This window comes from Bufo bufo, chromosome 3, assembly GCF_905171765.1.
Source record: "Bufo bufo chromosome 3, aBufBuf1.1, whole genome shotgun sequence".
NCBI lineage: Eukaryota > Metazoa > Chordata > Amphibia > Anura > Bufonidae > Bufo > Bufo bufo.
In genome coordinates this window covers 123,524,806-123,548,590 of record NC_053391.1, presented here as the reverse complement: position 1 = coordinate 123,548,590, position 23,785 = coordinate 123,524,806, and the positions used below count along the sequence as shown (strand labels likewise).

At 45.4% G+C, this 23,785-nt stretch overlaps 1 protein-coding gene across 1 annotated transcript in view; it reads right to left on the bottom strand.

Moving 5' to 3' along the window:
• Window positions 1–21,644, bottom strand: part of NAGPA (N-acetylglucosamine-1-phosphodiester alpha-N-acetylglucosaminidase) — a 30,763-nt gene extending 9,119 nt beyond the window's left edge. Inside the window, exons 1-4 of the mRNA XM_040423531.1 lie at window positions 21,500–21,644; window positions 14,872–15,354; window positions 13,383–13,522; window positions 13,115–13,223 (exon numbers count right to left, since the gene is read on the bottom strand). Of these exons, the coding sequence (XP_040279465.1) occupies window positions 13,115–13,223; window positions 13,383–13,522; window positions 14,872–15,354; window positions 21,500–21,633 (866 nt within the window). The 5' untranslated portion in view covers window positions 21,634–21,644. The remainder of the gene's footprint in view (window positions 1–13,114; window positions 13,224–13,382; window positions 13,523–14,871; window positions 15,355–21,499) is intronic.
• Between the last annotated feature and the right edge of the window lie 2,141 nt (window positions 21,645–23,785).

Sequence of the window (23,785 nt, the reverse complement as noted above, 5' to 3'; positions counted from 1 at the left end):
GTCTTCCTGGCGCTCGAGTTCGACACATCGCAGATCGGGTTGACAGACTCGGAGGGGCTGGAGAAGATCCAGCGGTCATGGTACATATCGGAACCAATGAAAAAGTTAGAGGAAGGTGGAGCATCCTTAAAAATGATTTTAGGGATTTAGGTCAAAAGCTTAGGGCAAGGACCTCAAAAGGTAGTATTTTCCGAAATACTGCCTGTACCACGAGCCACACAAGAAAGGCAGCGGGAGATTAGGGAGGTTAGTGGCTCAAGAAGCATGGGTTTGGGTTCCTTGAGAACTGGGATGACTTCTCTGTTGGCTACAGGCTCTATCGTAGGGATGGGCTGCACCTCAATGGGGAAGGGGCAGCTGTGTTCGGGGAGAAGATGGCTAGAAGGTTGGAGGAGTGTTTAAACTAGGGACTGGGGTAATTATGTTATAGGATGGGAATATAGTGCAGCTACAGACAGGGGGCAAGGTAATGGAATTAGGGGAAAAATGGAAGGAGAGACTATAACAGCACAACAATGGACCAAGCGTACATTGAATTGCTTCACCAATGCCTCCCAAAATTCAAAATACAAAAAACTGATCCCAGGAAAGGGACAAAGGGAGATAAAACTTAACATTTATTAAATATGCTTAAAATGCAAAACCGCGCTAGCCACGGATAAGTACCCTCAAAATCAAACAATAGAAGAGCCCTGTTTGGGCCAGAACAAACAAACACTGAATGATACCAGTATATAACACCATAAAATAAGGAACGCTGTCACCCATCAATGGCTGTAGATGTTGGTAAATTATCCCAGTTAAGTAGGCTTCCAAGCAGCGGGTTTCTCAGATTGATGTAGAATGCAGGATCAAGTGGACTGAAGTACTATTCAGAGGAGGTGCCAATCATGCAGCTTCAGCGTAGATAGGAGTCAGGAATATATGTCCCTAGTACACCCTATCTGAGGGGCGGGGACTAGTGTCACCCTACCTATCTATACAAAGTGCTTGCCCCGCAAGGGGCGACCCCGTCCGGATACCTTTCCCTGATACCAAGCAGTGTCCCTAGTACACCCTGCTAAAGATGAACTGCTCTTTTCATCTTTAGCAGGGTGTACTAGGGACACTGCCCGGTATCAGGGAAAGGTATCCGGACGGGGTCGCCCCTTGCAGGGAAAGCACTTCGTATAGATAGGTAGGGTGACACTAGTCCCCGCCCCTCAGATAGGAATATATGTCCCTAGTACACCCTGACTCCTATCTACGCTGAAGCTGCATGATTGGCACCTCCTCTGAATGGTACTTCAGTCCACTTGATCCTGCATTCTACATTAATCTGGGGAACCCACTGCTTGGAAGCCCACTTTGAGAGCGTTCCTTATTTTATGGTGTTATTGTCACGATCATATTGGATTTTGACAGTGGCGCGGTTGCCGTGCAGACTGGTTGCCAGAGGCAATGTGTGGTTTGCATGTGCCTCCCTGCTGTTTAGTAAGCAAGGGGTTAATCTTCTGGGTGTGGCCGCAAGCTTGATATAAACCTGTGGCTTGCTGGCTGGGTGCAGTGGTACTACAGCCTTGCTTGGTGTTGGAGCTTTGCTACTTGCCTGGGTGTTCCAGCCCAGTCCTTGAGTGCCACCTTATGGAACATAAATTGTCCTCCCTTTTGTACCCTCCTTGTACCTTTACCCTCACTTGCATGTGTGGTGTGGGTTTATGTTCTGGGTGTGTGTAGCGTTTTGTTGATTGTTACATGTCTGGGCTGTTGTTGGTGTTGGTCCCTGCATGTATGCTATGTTACCCTGTATGTTGATACCTCCGAAAGGGGGCTGGTTTCCCGGAGGGGTTAACCATAAGTCTGGATGCAGTGCTGCCGTGCTCCTTGCAGCATGGCGTCCAGGCAGTATCAGGAGTTCTGGATACCTGTGTGTGGTGTTGTTTGTACGGTGTCCTATTTGGTGTGTGGGTACCTGTACTTATGCGCGGGTTCCAGTCGTGGTCGCTGCGGCAGATGTGTTTCTGGTGTTCTTACCTGCTGACCCAGATGTTGCATATGGTTACTACTGTTACTAGGCAGCTGGAGACTCCGGTTCGTCTGAGTCCCTGAGGAAACGGTTGTCTCCTATTCCTGACCCCTATGCCAGGGACCGTCAGGGTCAGCAGGATCCAGGTTCCAGTGTATGAGCCCTCCCACCTTCAGGGTTTGCTCATGCTGTCAGGAGATCAGGGTCAGGATTAGGGCGGCTGCAGGTTGTGGCCTGCTCCCTTCATTGTTGTCTGGCCTAGTAACAGTTCCCATTATACAATGGGGGGGGGGGGGGGGTTTCCCCACTCCCCACCGTGACAGTTATATACTGGTATCATTCAGTGTTTGTTTGTTCTGGCCCAAACAGGGCTCTTCTATTGTTTGATTTTGAAGGTACTTATCCGTGGCTAGGGCGGTTTAGCATTTTAAGCATATTTAATAAATATTAAGTTTGTCCCTGTTCCTGGGGATCAGTTTTTTTTTGGTAGGGACTAGAACAGCTCAGAAGGAAAAAGTGTAGGGTACAAAATATACATAAACCTCTTAAATGCATGTATACTAATGCCAGAAGCCTGAATAATAAAACTGGGGAACTGGAATTAGTGATGTGTGAGGAGGACTATGACATAGTGGGAATAACTGAGACATGGCTGGATGATAGCTATGACTGGGCGGTTAACGTACAGGGTTACAGTCTGTTTAGAAAGGATCGTCAAAACCGGAGAGGGGGAGGGGTCTGCCTTTATGTAAAGTCATGTCTAAAGCCCACACTCCGTGAAGATATAAGTGAAGGACATGAACATGTGGAGTCACTGTGGGTAAAAATACATGGAGGCAAAAACAATAATAAATTACTAATATGAGTTGATTATAAACCACCTAATATACCAGAGTCCACAGAAAATCTGCTACTAAACGAGATAGACGAGGCTGCAAATAATAATGAGGTGGTTATTATGGGGGACTTCAACTACCCAGATATAGACTGGGAAACTGAAACCTGTATATCTCAAAGGAAACAGGTTCTTGGCAATAACCAAAGACAATTACCTTTCCCAAATGGTTCAGGACCCGAATAGAGGGACGGCCATACTGGACTTAGTACAAACCAATAGGCCTGACAGAACAACAGACAGGCAGGTTGGGGAACACCTGTGAAATAGTGACCATAAAGTAATAACCTTCCAATTATCATTCAAAAGAGCGTTTCTTCCGGGAGGAACAAAAATACCAAACTTCAAAAAAGCTAAATTTAGCCAACTAAGAGAGGCCATAAGCCTAATTAACTGGGATAAAGTCCTCAAATAAAAATTCAGCCACAAAATGGGATATTTTTAAAAGCATCCTAAAATCTAATTGTGAGAGGTACATACCTTATAGGAATAAAAGGTTAAAGAATGAGAAAAAACAAATGTGGACAAATAGAACTGAAAAGAAAGCATTTAAATCACTAAAACAGGAGGGTAGCGAGGAAGAACTGAAAAAGAAGGAAAAAAATTTAATATGTAAAAAACAAAAGCAGCCAAACTAGAGACCGATAGATTAATTGCCAAAGAGAGCAAAACTAACCCTAAAATGTTTTTCAATTATATAAATGGTAAAAAGTATAAATCTGAAGGTGTTGGCCCTCTACATAGTAATGAGGGGGGAGTTGCAGAGAGCGATGAGGAGAAAGCAAAGCTATTAAATATTTTTTCTCCACTGTATTCACTAAAGAAAATAAACTGTCAGATGAAATGCAGAATGTAAAAGTAAATTCCCCATTAACAGTGCCCTGTCTGACCCAGGAAGAAGTACAGCGGCGTCTTAAAAATATTAAAATAGACAAATCGCCAGGACCAGATGGCATACACCCCCGTATCCTAAGAGAATTAAGTAATGTCATAGCCAGACCCTTATTTCTGATATTTAAGGACTCTATACTGACAGGGAGTGTTGCACAGTATTGGCACATTGGGTCCAAAAACAGAGCCCGGAAACTATAGGCCGGTAAGTTTAACATCTGGTCGTGGGTAAACAGTTTGAAGGCCATAAAGAGTACCTCAATGAAATAAGCAAATACGCCATATCAGCATGGCTTTATGAGGGATCGGTCATGTCAAACTAATTTAATCAGTTTCTATGAAGAGGTAAGTTCTAAACTTGACAGCGGCGAATCAATGCATGTCGTATATCTGGACTTCTCCAAAGCATCTCCCACTGTACTGCATAAAATGTTAGTATATACAAGTGAAAGTCGAAAAATTAAAATATCGTGCAAAAGTTCATTTATTTCAGTAATGCAACTTAAAAGGGGTTGCATTAACACAACTTAAAATATTGTAAAAAGGTTCAATATTCTAGGTAGGATCAAAGTGTCACACTCTAGTCAGCTAATTAATCCATACCCCCTGAGCAAAGGGTACCTGAGATTGTGACTTTGGGGTTTTCATAAGCTGTAAGCCATAATCATCTAAATTATAACAAATAAAGGCTTGAAATATCTCGCTCTGCATGTAATGAGTCTTTCTCATATGTTAGTTTCACCTTTTAAGTTGCATTACTGAAATAAATGAACTTTGCACGATATTCTCATTTAAAGTTTCACCTGTAAAATTAAAATGTTTGGACTGGGAGAAAATGCCTGTATGTGGGTAAGTAACTGGCTCAATGATAGAAAACAGGCTGGTTATTAATGGTACACACTCAGATTGGGTCACTGTCACTAGTGGAGTACCTCAGGGCAGACACAGACAGCAGAGGGCCCCTGTGCAAAGAATGTATATAAGATAGGGCCCCCAAAGTGCTCCTCCCCTCCATAGTGCCCCCCATGTCTGCCAGTATATAAGATAGGGTCCCCATATTGCTCCTCCCCTCCATAATGCCCCCCATGTGTGGCAGTATATAAAATAGGCAGGCCCCCCATATGTCAATTTCTCAGCCCCCCCCCCCCCCCCATGTCACTTGCTCAGAACCCCCAGTCAGGAGGACACCCCCCTAATATCAGTTAATTATTTATTCGGGCTCCCCCATATCGATGTGACAGACACCACCCCCCCCCCCCCCCCCCCTTCCCCAAATCAGACCTTAGATCAGACTAAAAATTAATAATTAAAACTTACCTCTCCAGCTCCGCCGGGGTGTCCTGATGTGAGTGCCTGCCCTGCTGGTCTCCAACAGCCTGCGCTGCACAGTCACGTGACCTGACTGCATACAACGTCAGGTCATAGTGCGCGCTGTACGCATTCAGGCTGGAGGAGACCAGCGAGGAAGCGGAGCCGGAGGGGTAAATAAGCGCCTCTCTCTTGCATACTAGAGGGGGCCCATTCATACTAGTGAGCACTTCCAGAAGCGCTCACTAGTATGAATGGGCTCCCCCCTCACACGCCGGGCCGCTGTGCTGCTGAACCGGCTGCACAGGCGATATGTCCGCCCCTGCCTCAGGGGTCAGTATTGGGCCCTATTCTCTTCAATATATTTATTAATGATCTTGTAGAAGGCTTGCACAGTAAAATATCATTTTTTGGAGAGGACACTAAACTGTGTAAAGTAATTAACACAGAAGAGGACAGTATACTACTACAGAGGGATCTGAATAGATTGGAGGCTTGGGCAGATAAGTGGCAGATGAGGCTTAAAGGGTTTCTGTCACCCCACAAAACTCTTTTTTTTTTTTTTTGGATAGTTATTTTCCTTATAGCGCGATATAGGAGAATATAATAGTCTTACTTACTTTCATGCGGCCGATTCTTTAGAAAACGAAGTTTTATAATATGTAAATCAGGGCTCTACCAGCAAGTAGGGCGTCTACTTGCTGGTAGCCGCAGCAGAAAACCGCCCCCTCGCCGTGTTGATTGACAGGACCAGCCGTGATCTCCTCCTCCGGCGGCCCTGTCAGTATTTCAAATAATCGCGCGCCTCTGTTCATTCGGCGCAGGCGCTCTGAGATGAGGAGGCTCGTCTCCTCAGAACTCCCTCAGTGCGCCTGCGCCGATGACATCACCGAAAGAGAAGACGTTTTGTGGGGTGACAGAAACCCTTTAACACTGACAAATGTAAGGTTATGCACATGGGAAGGAATAATGTAAGTCACCCGTACATACTAAATAGTTAAAACACTGACATGGAAAAGGATCTAGGAATTTTAATAAACAGCAAACTAAGCTGCAAAAAACTGTGTCAGGCAGCTGCTGCCAAGGCCAATAAGATAATGGGTTGCATCAGGAGGGGCATAGATGCCCATGATGAGAGCATAGTCTTACCACTTTACAAAATCATTAGTCAGAGCACACATGGAGTACTGTGTACAGTTCTGGGCTCCTGTGAACAAGGCAGACATAGCAGAGCTAGAGAGGGTACAGAGGAGGACAACTAAAGTAATACCTGGAATGGGGGGACTACAGTACCCTGAAAGATTATCAGAATTAGGGTTATTCACTTTAGGCTCCATTCACACGTCCGTGGTGTGTTGCGGACCCGCAAATTGCAGATCCGCAACACACCCGCCCGGCACCCCTATAGAAATGCCTATTCTTGTCCGCAGATGTTCTATCTTTTGCGAAGCTGCGGACGCGAAGTTCGGGGCAGCGCTCCGCAAATGCGGATGCGGACAGAACACTGTGTGCTGTCCGCATCCATTCCGTCCCCATAGAAAATGAATGGGTCCGCACCCGTTCCGCCAAATTGCGTAACAGATGCGGACCCATTTGCAGACGTGTGAATGGACCCTTAGAAAAAAAGACGACTGAGGGGAGATCTAATTACTATGTATAAATATATCAGGGGTCAGTACAGAGATCTATCCCATCATCTATTTATCCCCAGGACTGTGACGAGGGGACATCCTCTGCGTCTGGAGGAAAAAAGGTTTGTACACAAACATAGAAGAGGATTCTTTACGGTAAGAGCAGTGAGACTATGGAACTCTCTGCCTGAGGAGGTGGTGATGGTGAATTCACTAAAAGAGTTCAAGAGGGGCCTGGATGTATTTCTGGAGTATAATAATATTACAGGATATAGCTACTAGAGAGGGGTCGTTGATCCAGGGAGTTATTCTGATTGCCTGATTGCAGTCGGGAAGGAATTTTTTCCCCCTTAAGTGGGGAAAATTGGCTTCTACCTCAGTTTTTTTTTTGCCTTCCTCTGGATCAACTTGCAGGATAACAGGCCAAACTGGATGGAGAGAAATGTCTTTTTTTGGCCTTATGTACTATGTTACTATGCATTTCCTGTGAAAACTAATTACAAAAAGTGTTTTTGGACTTAGGGACAGGTTAACAAAAAATGTATACAAATGTTTAGTTACTCTTTAAAGGAAATACTTTTTTTTAGATAATACAAAGATAATCTTAATTAAATAAAAAAATAAAAAAGAAGCAAACATGACATTCTTTTAATACCGACTACCAACCTGTAAACTATACAAGACCTAAAGGTGTAATTATTGGGGGCGTGGCCAACTGCCGTAATGGGACGGCCGCATCTGAGTGAAAGCTCCGGCTCCCGCCAACTATCCTGAGCCATCCTGATCCCCCACATCTGCTGAAAATTTGCCCCCATCGAGCTTACCTAAACCAGCAGCCAGCGCTCCTACCTCTGACATGAGCCCCAGCAAGGCACAGTTGGCGGCGGAGCGACTAAAGGAGTTTGCCAGGCAGGACTCCAACATGGCGCCGCGGCTCCGTCTCCGACACGTGCGGCCAGCACCAGGAACCAGTCGTCACAACAGCCACTCACCGAGGCGGAAGGCTGAACCTGAATTCACCCTGCAAGCCTCTCACCAGCAACTCATGGCAGCCATTATGGGTGCCAGGTCTCCCTGACCTGGGAAGATAGATGAGGTAAGGGTGAGACCTGGGCCTATTACGCCAAGACGAGCAGCAGCCTGCACGCGAGCGGGGTCCGAGTGACCGAGACCAGAGTATCAGACCTGGAGGATCAAAACCAATCCCTTCCCGGCAAGGATCACTGCAGTGGAGGCGTCTCTGTGGAAGCTATTTCGCAGAAATGTGACGACCTCGAGAACCGTGCGCGGCGCAATAATGTGCGCATCATTGGCATGCCTGAGCGGGCCGAGGGCCCAGATCCAGCGGTCTTCCTGGAGGGATGGTTCAAAGAGATATTTCCCAATGCTGCTTTCTCAGCTGCGTACACGGTGGAAAGGGCGCACCGGGTACCTGCCAGGCCGTTACCTCCCGGTGCCCCCCCAAGACCTCTACTAGCTCGCATGTTAAACTGGCGGGACAGAGATCTCATTCTGGCACAGGCCAGGGTCGCACAGAAGATATCATTAGGCTCTGCGAACATTTCACTGTATCCGGATTTTTCTGCTGACCTTCAAAAGAAACGTGCTACCTTTGTCTCTATCAAGCGACGCCTCCGGGAGCTGAACCTCAAATATTCCATGGCGTATCCTGCTCGCCTGAGAGTTGTAGATGGCGACAAGTCACTTTTCTTCTCCAATCCTGCCGAAGCGGAGGACTGGTTGGCTGTGAGACGCCGACGTTCCCCTCCCAGATGATTTGGCTTGCATCTGAAGCTCTTCATGGACATACCTGAGAGATGAAAAAGTTGCTGCGTGGACTGTACCCTGCTTGCCCCTATACCTATACATGACTTTTACTTTATTGTTCCCCTATGCTTCTGCTTTCCAACAATGATCCAAGTCAGAGCTGGGTAAAGTATTAATTCATATGGTTAACTGGCCTCAGGGTCATTGAGGGCTAATTGCGGGCAGTTCCTCATGCCAAGTTTTCATATAATCAGCAGATATAACTTCAAATGGGGGAGCCAGCTACTCCACCTGCATTGGGTTTTCACCTATATTCACCGTGCAGGTCCCCCAAACACATGGCCACTTGTTCACATAGATGTGATTATGTTTACCCCCTGTTGGGGTGGTTTAGTGTATTTGCAATATTTTTCGCTATTGATGCAATGTCTAACAAGCAAGATGTGAGAGTCCTACACAGTGCACGTTATTCCTGCCTTGGTGAACCCCAGGAGAGGGGTGATTATCCTTGTGTCTTTACCTGGTGTTTATCATGGCGGGTTTAAGAGTGATGTCCTGGAACGTCAGAGGTTTAGGCGGACCTAGGAAACGAATGGCTGTGTTTTCACATATCCGCAGCTTCGTGCCGCATATCTTGGGTCTGCAGGAGACGCACCTCACCACGGACACAGGAGGGAGAGTTAGGAAACCATGGGTTCAGTGGGTGGTAAGTGCATATGGCAACTCGTATTCTAAAGGGGTGTCATTATTGATCCACAGGGCGGTCAGATGGGAACCTCATCACACGTCTGTTGACCCTGAGGGGAAGTTTGTTTTTGTATACGCCCACATTAATGGTATGCCTTATGTGATTCTAAACATGTACAATCCCCCCCCTGCCAATCTTTCCCTGCTACAGGCTGCGGCAGGATTTGCAGCACAGTTCCCGTCGGCCGGGGTGCTTGGCATGGGGGACCTCAACTTGACCTTAGACGCTGTGAAGGATAGGTTTTGCAACCCGTCCAGTGACTCCTGCAGACGGACTCCGGGTAAAACTGCCTTGGCTCGCCTGTTAGATGAGCTTGGGTGGTTGGACATTTGGAGGGAGAGATACCCAGACAGAATTGAATTCTCTTGCTTCACTCCTTCTAGAGGAGCCTTATCTAGGATTGACTACCTCCTGGGCACCCCTGGCACCTTTATGGCTACTCGAGAGATACATTACGGATCCCAGGGTCCATCTGACCATGCACCTATAATGGCCTCAATCACTGATCCCTACTGTGCTGTCCGTGTGCCCAAACAACGCATACACCCGTTCTGGTTATCTTTAATGTCCCTGAATGATAGGATACCTGACCAACTCCATTCATTCCTCGCTGTTAACTCAGCTGACACTCATCCGGCCCTGTTATGGGAGACTCTGAAAGCCTTCCTGCGTGGGTGCCTTAAGTCATCCATCTCTTACATTAAGAAAATCACTCGCCGTAGGGAGGAGGACTTGGGCACGCAGTGCAGGAATGCAGAATCTGCATATGTCTTAGACCCCACTGAAGAGAATAGGAAGGATTGGATGATGAAGGGTAGACAGTACATGAACCACTTGCAAGAAAAAAGTGACCGTAGGATGCTTTTCATGCAGCAACAAACCTTTGAACAGGGCAGCAGGGTGGGGAAGGTGCTGGCGCAGGTAGTGAGGAGGAATAACATGTCTCCGCCGATATTACGCATTAGCGACAGGGAAGGGGAGGTGGTGTCTGAGCCTGAGGGTATCTTGGATCGGTTCAGGGAATTCTATCAAGACCTGTATGGCTCTCGTGCTCAGTATACCACACAGATACTAGAGGACTACCTTCAGGAGGTTTCCCACCCGCAACTGTCTGCTCTGGATAGGGAAATGCTGGATGGGGAATTCACCCTGGAAGAGGTAGAGGAGGCGATAGCGGGACTTAATTTAGGCAAAGCCCCCGGGCCAGACGGGATTCCATTGGAGGTGTATTCTAAATATAGGGATATTCTGGCACCACAGCTTCTGCGCATGTATAACGCCTCCCTGGATGCTGACGGTCTTCCAGAATCGTCGTACGAGGCCTCTATTGTAGTCTTGTTAAAACCTGACAAAGACCCTACAGAGTGTGGGTCGTACCGCCCTATATCGTTATTAAATCTAGACTACAAAATCCTCACAAAAATTCTGGCAAACAGATTGAACAGAGTAATATCGTCCATTATACATGAGAATCAATCTGGGTTTATCCCTGGTAGATCTACCTCCAGCAACATACGTAGGGCGCAGGTTATTGCTCAGCTGGGTTGCGCGGACAGGAGACTGTGGGCGTTGGCTGCGCTTGACACAGCCAAGGCGTTCGACTCTGTAGAGTGGCCTTATCTGAAACACGTCCTTGGATGTTTTGGTTTTGGTCCTAGTTTCATTAGGTGGGTCAATATCATTTATAAATCCCCATCCGCGAATATTCTGATCAATGGCTCTCTATCGTCAACGTTTGCACTATACAGGGGGACCAGGCAGGGATGTCCCTTGTCGCCTCTTTTGTTTGCGGTAGCTATCGAGCATTTGGCATTACGAATCAGGCAGGATAGTGTTTTTAAAGGCATAGCTATGGGAAATAGGGAGGACAGACTGGGCCTATATGCTGATGACCTCATTTTGTACATGGACTCAGTGGAGGTTACCTTGCCCCGAGCAATCACATTGATTGAGCAGTTTGGGGTCTTCTCTGGTCTATGCATAAATTGGGCAAAATCGGCCATAATGCCGCTATGGGCCGCAGAGTGGCCATCGGTATATCAGAATCTAATGGTAGTTGACAAATTCAAATACTTAGGAGTCAACATCACTAAAGACCCTGCCACCTCACATGACCTAAACACGAGCCCCTTGGTGTCATATTTCATAGATAAATTTAAGTCTTGGAATACCCTACCGTTGTCTATCATGGGACGCGTAAACCTAATCAAAATGATACTTCAGCCCAAAGCTTTGTACCTATTGGAACATGCGTGTGTACCCATACCACGCAAATTCTTCGATAAACTTCACTCTCTCATGGCAACATTTATATGGGGTAAGAACAGACGTAAATTGGCCGTGAAATCCTTACAGAGGAGCTGGGACGAGGGCGGGGCAGCCCTGCCGGATCTATTCTTGTATTTCCTTGCCGGCCAGTTGCGCTATTTGGTGCCATGGGTGACCCAGGATGTGCTTCCTAACTCAGAATATTACTTGCAGGAGTATTTGCATCTCTCCACCCTGTGGCCGGTTTTGGAGGGCCCGTTATCTCTAACGGGTCCACCCGTACTGATTCACAAGCTGGCGCATCAGGTGTGGAGGGCTGCAAAGATGCAGCAATACAGTGACTTACCAGATGATATACAACTATGGAACAACCCATTATTTCCACATTTGTTACACTGTGAAGGAGAGAGGATATGGAGAGGGTACGGTGTTTGCTATTTGAAAGATCTTTATGAGAATGGCATTCTGTTCTCTTTTACTCAGTTACAGACCAAAGCGGGTGTCTTAAGGCCACACTTCTTTAGGTATTTGCAGTTGAGACACGCCCTTCAGGCCCAGATTAGAGATCTTAAAAGACAAGTATCTCAATATCCGCTCATTGGGGTCTTCAGAACACAAGGACCGAGGGGACTGATATCCGCCTTATATACACATCTGCTCAACCTTAAAATTTCAGCTTCTCCACTGAGTGCAGAATGTAAATGGAGAGGGAATATACCCACATTGACAGATGGTGAGTGGAGTGAGGCCCTTGAAGCTCCGATAACTGTATCCCCGTCCCTTACTAACAGATTGATTCAGTTATTTATTCTGCATAGGTGTTACCTCACCCCTACTAGGCTATATAAAATGGGTAGAAGATCACACACCGGATGCCACAGATGTGCTCAGTTGGGCGCGGATTTTTGGCACCTGATGTGGGACTGTAGTTACATTCAATCATTCTGAAGGGGGGTAGTGGAGCTCATTTCTTCCCTGATCCCAGATACTTTGGCGGTTTGCCCGAAGATTTGCGTCTTGGGAATTTTAGACGAGGATTCGAGACCACGCTACACACTCACCTTCATTAGGGAGGTCCTGTTTTTAGCCAGGAAAGCTATTGCTCTTAGGTGGATGGCGGACAGACCACCCACAATCACTCAATGGAAGACCCTTGTTAATAAAATAATTCCCTTTGAGAAGATTATGTATTCCCGTAGAGGATGCTCACAGAAGCACCAAAAGATATGGGGACCCTGGTGCGACTCTCCTCTGACTGCCACGGCAGATCATCTGCACTCTATAACCTAATTGTCTCATCACGTTCTGTTACCTGCTGCGGCTATCCGGATCAATGTTCACTGTAGAGAATTAACCATGTGTCATCGTTTTTGGTATGGATGCTTACTGCTAAGTGCACTACTGATACGTCTTGACCATCAATGACTTAAATAGGACAACCTTTATTGCTGTATTACACCTAGGCATTGTGATGTGTAATTGATTGTACTTGAATGTGACTGTTTTATTGCATTTCTTGCTTGTTACTTTTCAATAAAGCGAGTTAAAAAAAAAAAGGTGTAATTATTATGTATATGATATTATCAACTCTAAAGACTTACCCTCTGTTTCCAGTCTGCCCATCCACATGGAATAGAATAAGTCGGCCGTCCTTGTCATGACCAATAGCTGTCCTGGCGGAGGTCACATTCTCAAAATAATCAAAAGTACCTAAGGAAGAATGCAGAACTAATAAAGTAGCCTGGAAAATACATACAGCACCGGCTTCCATCAGGTTTACACAGCAAACATAGCCGATCCTAAGCCAGCAATCTATCCTCCTTTACCCCATGCAGGCACAGTCGCCTGATCAGACGCGTTCCCACCTACCAGTATTCTGGGTCTTGTCACATTCTACAGTCTTGCTCTGTTCAATGTAGACTTCACCATTGCGCAGCAGCCACACGACCCCGCTCACCAGCTGCACAAAGGGGTTCTCCCGGCTCAGCACCTCCTCCTCGGATAGATATCTGCAAGACACGAGCGAAACCTGGAAATCCTTCTACACAGGGGGAGAGAGAACCGAGTATGGTTTATATGTACAGCTGACCCTCCCCAGTATCTCTGGGGACCCTAATAGGGTTACATGGCCGCATCAAATTTTGCACGTCACATGTAATAATACAAAAAAAGTGCAACTTTACAACTGCAGAGAAAATTCACTTTGCATATTATTGTTGTGCACATTGTGAGTTGCATGACATTTTCTCAAGCAACATCCAAGTCATAAGCATATAGGAGACTGGAGGGAGGTTACTTACATGGGACTGGATGGTACAGAAGACTGGAGGGAGGGGAGTGATGTTATTTACATGGGACTGGATATTATAGAAGACTTGAAGGAGGTTATTTACATGGGACTGGACGTTACAGAAGACTGGAGGGAGGTTATTTACAGAGATGAGTGAATTTCATGTTTTGAAATTCGTTCACGCTTTGGTGGTAAAAGCAGAATTGAGTTATGGATTCCGTTGCCACGGACCATAACGCAATTCTCTGACGGAATGCATAACTTAATGCCTTTAGAGGCATTCCGTTATTCATTCCATCATAATAGAAGTTTATGGGCTGCAAAACGGATGCAGTCCTCTCCTGCATAACGGAAACGGGACGGATCCGTTAGGCAGCCCATAGACTTCTATTATGACGGAATGAATAACGGAATGTCTCTAAAGGCATTCCGTTATGCATTCTGTCATGGAATTGCGATATGGTCCGTGGTAACGGAATCCATAATTCAATTCTGCTTTTACCACCAAAGCGTGAATGAATTTCATAACATGAAATTCGCTCATCTCTAGTTATTTACATGGGACTGGAGGTTACAGAAGGCTGGAGGGAGGTTATTTACATGGGCCTGGAGGGAGGGGAGTGATGTAATTTACAGTTAATTCAATAAGCATTTTATTGGCTTTATATATAGATATTTTTTGGCAAAGTATTTATTTTGTATCGGGTATGATGATATTTTACTTGGTATCGAAACTGAAGGTCAAACGGTGGCACTCTACATAGCACCACACAGAGGCACGTGGAATGCCTATGGCCCTGCTGTATGGCGCCTCCTGCACGGGGCTCTGGAATAGTGCAGCCCACTGGGGACAATGCTGGACCTCCATGCCCTGTGTGCATTCAGTGATGGGACAGTACGGGTGGCATCTATTCCAGATGCAGTGGCAGCCAGCTATATGTTGACTTGTTTGTTTGCACGTAAAGTCTCATTTTTACACTATGGAAAGGATTTATGACCCTCTTAAAGCTTTCGCTACACTTTATGGCCGATTGATGTCACATATAGGTAGGTAATAAAGGTACTCACCCAAAAACCATGGTACCATCCGCCTTGATGCCAAACTGTGCATTCTGGACCCCTCCAGAATTCTGCACCAATCTGCCATTACTCACAACATTCCCCAGACATTGCCCAGTGTTAGTATCAAAAAATCCTCCATTTTGGGCTACGATGCAATTCCCATATTTCACAGTTTCTTCCACGGTTGCTGTAAGGCGTCTACTACAACTCCCAGGCTCCCCAGGCTCCAGCACGGACATAGTCCTCAAAGGGTTATTTATAAAAGTGATATGGCCGGAGACAGTCTTTGTCACGCCATCGGTAAGGACCGATATAAACGTTCTAGTCGTGGCCGCAGGGTGCACGGTGCCATTATTACTGGGCCACATTTCATGGGTCGTATTTCCATGAGAAAGAGGGAGGCAGCTTCTGGTCTCACGATGGCTGCGGCTTGGACCATGCTTAGCAGAGACGTCATAGGGCAGCAGCAAATCATCAACCATGGAGGTCCTAACAAAGAACAAATACAATTTTCTACTTTAGTGGATGTGCAATTATGTAGTGAAAAATGGTCTTCTACATAAATGGTCTTCTCAAAAAAAAAAAAATAATAATTTTAAATTACGGCAATCTCTTAACCCCTTCAGGACACAGCCTTATTTCACCTTAAGGACCAGGACATTTTTTGAAAATCTGACCAGTGTCACTTTGTGGTGATAACTTTAAAACGCTTTGACTTATCCAGGCCATTCTGAGTTTTTTCGTCACATATTGTACTTCATGACACTGGTAAAATGGAGTAAAAAAAAATTCACTTTTATTTATAAAAAAAAATACCAAATTGCCAAAAATTTTGAACAATTAGCAAATTTCCAAGTTTCAATTTCTCTACTTCTATAATACATAGTAATACCTACAAAAATAGTTATTACTTTACATTCCCCATATGTCTACTTCATGTTAGGATCATTTTGGGAATGACATTTTATTTTTGGGGGACGTTACAAGGCTGTAGAAGTTAGAAGTAATATTGAAATTTCTCAGAACCTTCAAAAACCAACCTTTTTAAAGGACCAGTTCAGGTCTGAAGTCACTTTGTGAGGCTTACATAATAGAAACCACCCAAAAATGACCCCATCTAGAAACTACTACCCCTCAAGGTATTCAAAACTGATTTTACAAACGTTGTTAACCCTTTAGGTGTTCCACAAGAATGAATGGAAAATAGAGATACAATTTCAAATTTCACTTTTTTGGCAGATTTTCCTTTTTCTTTTCCAGTTACAAAGCAAGGGTTAACAGCCAAACAAAACTCAATATTTATGACCCTGATTCTGTAGTTTACCGAAACACCCCATATGTGGTCGTAAACTGCTGTACGGGCACACGGCAGGGCGCAGAAGGAAAGGAATGCCATACGTTTTTTTTGAAGGCAGATTTTGGCTGGACTGGTTTTTTGACACCATGTCCCATTTGAAGCCCCCCTGATGCACCCATAGAGTAGAAACTCCAAAAAAGTGACCCCATTTTAGAAACTACGGGATAGGGTGGAAGTTTTGTTGGTACTAGTTTAGGGTACATATGATTTTTGGTTGCTTTATATTACACTTTTTGTGAGGCAAGGTAACAAGAAATAGCTGTTTTTACACCGATTTTTTTACGGTGTTCACCTGAGGGGTTAGGTCATGTGATATTTTTATAGAGCAGGTTATTACGGACGCGGCGATACCTAATATGTATACTTTTTTTTATTTATGTAAGTTTTACACAATAATATCAGCATTTTTGAAACAAAGAAAATATCATGTTTTAGTGTCGCCATAGTCTGAGAGCTATAGTTTTTTCAGTTTTTGAGCGATTATCTTAGGTATGGTCTCATTTTTTGCGGGATGAGATGTCGGTTTGATTGGCACTATTTTGGGGTGCATATGACTTTTTGATCACTTGCTATTACACTTTTTGTGATGTAAGATGACAAAAAATGGCTTTTTTACACTTTTTTTTTTTTTTAACGGTGTTCACCTCAGGGTTAGGTCATGTGATATTTTTATAGAGCAGGTCGATACGGACACGGCGATACCTAATATGTATACTTTTTTTTTATTTACTTACGTTTTACACAATAACAGCTTTTTTAAAACAAAAAAAATGATGTTTTAGTGTCTCTATATTCTGAGCCATAGTTTTTTTATTTTTTGGGCGATTGTCTCAGGTAGGGCCTCATTTTTTGCGGGATGAGGTGACGGTTAGATTTGGTGGGCATATGCCTTTTTGATCGCTACTGTTGTACTTTTTGTGATGTAAGGTGACAAAAAAAATGTTTATTTAGCACAGTTTTTATTTTTTACGGTGTTCATCTGAGGGGTTAGGTCATGTGATATGTTTATAGAGCCGGTCGATACGGACGCGGCGATACCTAATATGTATACTTTTTTTTTCCCCCTATTGTTTACCAATTTTCTGTTACTTTATTTGGGGAAAATGACGTTTTTTGTTTATTTTTAATTGAAACTTTTAATTTTTTTGGGGGAAAACTTTATTTTTGCAACTTTTTTTTTTACTTTATTTTTTGTCCCACTTTGGGATTTCAACTTTTGGGGGTCTAATCCCTTTTACAATGCATTCCAATACTTCTGTATTGGAATGCATTGGTTGTATGAGTAATACAGCTTCCGGCCTGTGAGATCCAGGGGGCTGGATCTCACAGGCTCATCACCGGAAGGCAGCGCGATGCCTCAGGAAGGTATCGCGCTGCCTTCCATGCCATCGGGTCCCCCCTACAGCTGCATGGGGACCCGATGGCACCGCCGCCACCGCAACAGTGAAAAGCCGCAAACCGCAGGTCTGAATTGACCTGCGGTTTGCGGCGATCGCCGACACGGGGGAGGGGGGTCACGGGACCTCCCGTAGCATTTAGCCAAGGTGCCTGCTCAATGATTTGAGCAGGCACTGGGTTCCGATCACCGCCCGCCGAGCGGCGTTGGTCGGAAATTCTCAGGGCGTACTGGTACGCCCTGTGTCCTGAACAGGTTAAAGGGGCATTGTCACTTCAGCAAATGACATTTATCATGTAGAAAAAGTTAATACAAAAAAAAAAAAATCAAGTAGGAGCAGCACTGCATTACCTTATATAAGGTTCTAGTCCATCCATATAACATTCCTCAAATGGGAGAGGTGGGTGCACGGGGGTTACAGGGCCTTGGCTTGATGGTCCTAAAGTTAAATCCTCCAATGATCCGCAGCAAAACAGTGAGTGCGTTTATTCACCAAGTAACATCATAACAGAGCGACGTTTCAACTCAGAGTCTTTTTCAAGCAAGTGAAAAAGGGTAAGGCCCTTTTTCACACGGGCGAGTATTCCGCGCGGATGCGATGCGCGAGTTGAACGCATTGTACCCGCACTGAATCCTGACCCATTCATTTTTATGGGGGCTGTGCACATGAGCGGTGATTTTCACGCATCACTTGTGCGTTGCGTGAAAATCGCAGCATGTTCTATATTCAGCGTTTTTCACGCAACGCAGGCCCCATAGAAGTGAATGGGGTTGCGTGAAAATCGCAAGCATCCGCAAGCAAGTGCAGATGCGGTGCGATTTTCACTCACGGTTGCTAGGTGACGATCGGGATGGAGACCCGATCATTATTATTTTCCCTTATAACATGGTTATAAGGGAAAATAATAGCATTCTGAATACAGAATGCATAGTACTATAGGGCTGGAGGGGTTAAAAAAAATTAAATTAAATTAAACTCACCTTAATCCACTTGCTCGCGCAGCTCGGCTTCTCTTCTGTCTTCATCTGTGAGCAATAGGACCTTTGATGACATCACTGCGTTGATCACATGGTCCATCACCATGGTGATGGATCATGTGATGAGTGTAGTGACGTCATCAAAAGGTCCTATTGCTCACAGCACAGATGAAGACAGAAGAGATGCCGGGCTGCGCGAGCAAGTGGATTAAGGTGACTGCCGGAATCCAACAACGCAAGTGTGAAAGTACCCTGTCATATTTTTTATTTGCTAGTTTATTAGAGCTAGGCATGTATACCTGAGTCTGTCAATGATTGTCAAAAGATCTGTAATTACCTTATAATAACAGCTTTCATTAATGTCTCCTGTCCCTTTCCACTGCTCCCTTAAAAGACCGTTGCTATGGCTCATCTGTCTCCGGCTAGAAGACAGAGGGGCGGTCCTTCACACTGCATGCCTGCATTAGGCTTCAGAGTGAGGAGGCGTGTCTCTCAGTAATCCAATCTGATTGGCTGGCAGGAAGCTGCTGGCTACAGCAAATTTGTATGTGACCTGAGGGAATGCAGTTTTGGCCTCAGAACTGGCAAAGGAGCCATTTTGAGAAGATCGTTATATTGAGGAGGTTAAAACAGCTGTAACTAAGGAAAAAACTCATATGCTAAAACTGATTTTTTATTTTTTTTATGAAAACATGACAGTTACACTTTAAATCTTCATTTTCTCTCATCTTGGATGACATTTTGGGACTTTGGAAACGATTACTCAAGTTACAATGGTTTCAACATACAATGGTCGTCCTGGAACCATTTATATCGTAACTTAAGGGAGCACTGTACCTATATATAGTGTCCACCAAGAGGTGTGCTCATAGGCTGCAGGAACGCCAACAAACTCCTATCAAATGCCAGTAATGAAAATAAAACAGATGTGTAACCATAGCAAGTGTATCATACATATTATTAACAATCACTAATATTGTGCCAAAATACATATATCATTATATTATGAAGATGATCAGACTTACTGTGGCCGAATGTATTAGGAGAGGGGCTGGGCATCACATATAGTAGTAAAATCGCATGTGCAGCGTTGAGTCTGTATAACTGCGCATGCGCTAGAAGGTGTACCGGGGGCAGGCCGCGCTCTGGAAAGACATTCCGTGACAACAGATACTATGTCAGAAGACCGCCTCGGGAGGTGTAAACCCGAGCTCGTAGGGCGGACCTCAGTTGTGCGCCGTTCGGATGCCAGGGCACAGAAAGCATCGCTCAGGTCGCCATGGGAACAGGCGGCCCAAGGGTGGGTCCAGGATGCTGGCAGTGTGGACAAGTCACACGGGGCTCATCTTCTACTACATTGTGGGGCACAGTCATATAAATTATCAGTATATGCAGGTGGGCAGTTTTTGGCAGAAAGGACACCGATACCTGACACTAGAGATGAGCGAATTTCGTATTTGGAAATTCGTCCACGCTTTGTTTGTTGGTAAAAGGTGAATTGCGTTATGGATTCCGTTACCACGGACCATGACGCAATTCTATGATGGGAGGCATTCTGTCATAATAGAAGTCTATGGGCTGCATAACAGATCCGTCCCGTTTCCGTTATGCAGGGGAGTTCTGCGATGGTCAGTAATATGTATGATACACCGTCTATGGTTACACATCCGTTGTATTTTCATCACTGGCGTTCCTGAAGCCTATGAACACGCCTCTTGGTGGACACTACATACAGGTAGATCTTACACCTTTTCACTTGCTTGAAAAAGACTCTTCCGAGTTGAAACGTCGCTCTGCTATGATGTTACTTGGTGAATAAACGCACTCACTGTTTGGAACTATAAGGAGTGCTGCGGATCATTGGAGAAAGTTAATACAAGGCACTTACTAATGTATTGTTATTATCCATATTGCTTCCTTTGCTGGCTGGATTCATTTTTCCATCACATTATACACTGCTTGTTTCCATGGTTACGACCACTTTGCAATCCATCAGTGGTGGCCGTGTTTGCACACTTTCGGAAAAAGCACCAGCGTATGTGCGGTCCCACAGTCCGGGCCACCACAGAGGCCGGGACTTTTTCCTATAGAGTGCGATTACGACCACCACTGATGGATTGCAGGGTGGTCATAACCATGGAAACGAGCAGTGTGTAATGTGATGAAGAAAATGAATCCAGCCAGCAAAGGAAGCAACATGGACAATCACAATACATTAGTAAGTGCCTTGTATTAACTTTCTCTACAGGATAAATGCCATTTGCTGAAGTGAGACAGCCCCTTTTTGTGCGGACAGTGCGCTAAAAACTGCAGCAGCGGCCGCACAGAAAGCAACGAGGCATGATTGCGGTTTGCCGGTTGGCAGTTTAAAGCTGTGACCATGCCAACAAAGACACCCTTCGGTGTCCGGACAGACGGCCGGCGTTCAACATGAACAACCGTGGCAGAAACCAATGTGGTTTCAGCGGTAGAGTACGTGGCGTATTCGACAGCGCCAAAATCCACCGTGTGAACAGACCCTTAGGGTTTATCCCACAGATAATATTTATTTATTAACTATACAGGTAAAAAATGTTGGAATGTGACATGCAGAGTGCTGCTCCATGGACTTGGGGCCCCCTGCTCTGAAGGACACTCGGGGCCCGGCTGCTGATAAATATTAGTGGGATAACTCCTACGTACCCCAAAATGGTCCATGGAAGCGTAAAAAACATGACTTTCTTAATGCGGTAATGGAGAAAAAAAAAAACTTAAAAAAAACTAAAACAAAAAAAAGTTTTCTCCTAAAGGCTCAAACAGGCTTGATCAGGAAGGGGTTAAGAGCCCACCAGACATCAGTGAGAGCTGTGACAGGGACCCCGGAAATCCCACCGTGCACGTTGCCCGCTCCCCTCACACTGTACCTGGCGCTAACGTGGAGCCAGCAATGCACAAAGAGCGCGATCCGCAGCGTCCGCCCGCCCCATGGCCGGTACCGGGGGCTGAGCCCGTGCAGTGCCAGGAGAAGCCGCTCTCCTCTACTCCTGGGCGCCGACATGTTAGACACTCAGGGCGATCACATGACTGCTTCCTGGATGACGTCATCGCTCAGCAGACCCGCGGCTGATGTGTAGATTACTATTGGCTGCCCATATATAGTAATACGAGGTCAGTGCGGCCAGTGCTGTGCTGTACAGGGCCACCAGAGGCCATTGTTTCTCAGGGAGTCCACCCCCATACCATCTAATAGGTTTGGAAATATCCCTAGTGACAGGTTATTGGCTCAAATGGTTTTTTTTTTTCACTCCAGTACCTTTGGGGCCCTCTGGAGGATCCTGTGGTGTGCCACTCCAAGGCTGGAGATGAGAGAGATCACAGATGGATCTTTATTACACACACCCATCTCATGGCTGGTCTTGGCCCCCTTTTCATATCGTGTCCACAGCATCCAGTGGGTGGGAATTTCTCAGTCTGGGAGGCAATAAAAGAGGTTTCCATAGTGTAAAAGACAGCAGATTGGCAGCTGCATATGCAAATTAGAACATGACATCACAGCATTCCATGACATCACAATGATGGCCCTTGTATAAGAACACCAGACACTATGGGGGCAGTTCATTCCTTTGCAGGAGGCGACCTGTGTGGTCAGAGACTACAGTAGGCATGTATTTGATGCAATTACTACATATTTTATTCCCATATACATTCCAAAGTAATTTAAATTATAATGACCTCTCGGTGTAGGGTGAAAATCAAACAGCGGTGGCAGCATCTCCCATCATTCCATCTTTATTAGGACTTCACAGCATTTTGTATGGAATGATGGGAGATGCTGCCACCGCTGTTTGGATCCGCTGCTGGTGCAATTCCCTACAAGGACGGACCATTGAGTGCTGCTCCTGCACATTTGTCTCGCGGTGTAGGGTGGCTCTGGCTCAGTGGTTACCACTGGGGTCCTAGGTTCAAATCTGACCAAGGACAACATCTGCATGGAGTTTGTGTGGGTTTCCTCCAGGTACTAGTTTTTTCCCACACTCCAAAGACATACTGATAGGAACCTTAGGCATCATGCACACGACCGTTGTGTCTTTAGCGGTCCGCAAAACACAGATGGCAATTTGCGGAACGGCCTGGACAGCCATTGATATAACTGCCTATTCTTGTCCGCAAAACGGACAAGAATAGGACAGGTTATATATATTTTTGTTTTTGCGGACAGCACACTGAGTACTGTCCGCATCTTTTACGGCCCCATTGAAGTGAATGGGTCCGCATCCAAGCCGCAAAAACTGCGGCTCGGATGCAGACCAAAACAACGGCCGTGTGCATGAGCCCCATTGGGGACAGTTGGATGCTAATGTCTGTAAAGTGCTGCAGAATATAGTAGCGCTATAGAAGTGTGTGTGATAAATTAATAATAAGTTCAGGGAAATCTTGTATCTTTACATTTTTTTAATTCTTATTTAATTTTTTATTAAAGGGAATCTGTCGGCTCCAAAACACCCCCTAAATTAGTAAGTGGTGAATAGTGTGACACTTAGTCCGGTCATGTATCTTTTATCATCATACTCCCTTGCATTCTGACGCTGTGCTCCCACAAACCAGCAGTAAAATGCATTTAGAGGACTCCTTGTACGCCGAACGCGAAACACAAGTTCGCTCAACACTAATTGAGAAGACTCCTCTGGAGGCCTCTGCATTATGTGTGTGAGCACAGGAGTCCTCTCAATGCATCTTACTGCTGGTTTGTGGGGGCACTGATAGGGACCTTAGGCTTCATGCACACGACCGTTGTGTCTTTAGCGGTCCGCAAGGGGGCATAAAAGATAAAAATGACATAACCGGACTAAGTGTCACACTATAAACCACTTACTCTACTTTGAAGGATGTTTCAGAGGTGACATATTCCATTTAAGGGGGAATGGGTGCAGAATGATGGAGGGAAACTTTATTTTTAGTTTTTTTAGTACAAATCCTCAACAAAAAGTTGACAGACTTTCTGACTGCACTGTCTACCCTAGTTGCAAGGTATTGGCTCCATAGGCAGCTCCAGTTTTTTCTCCTGGTCCTTTGGGGCCACTATGGTATCAGAGCCTGGGCCCACCAGAGTATACGCCGATAATGCCTCCCTAGAAGTACTGAAACAGTTTTGTTTGAGGGGTACAGGATGCCACTTTTTTTTTTTTTTTAAAGATTCTATCAGGAAAAAG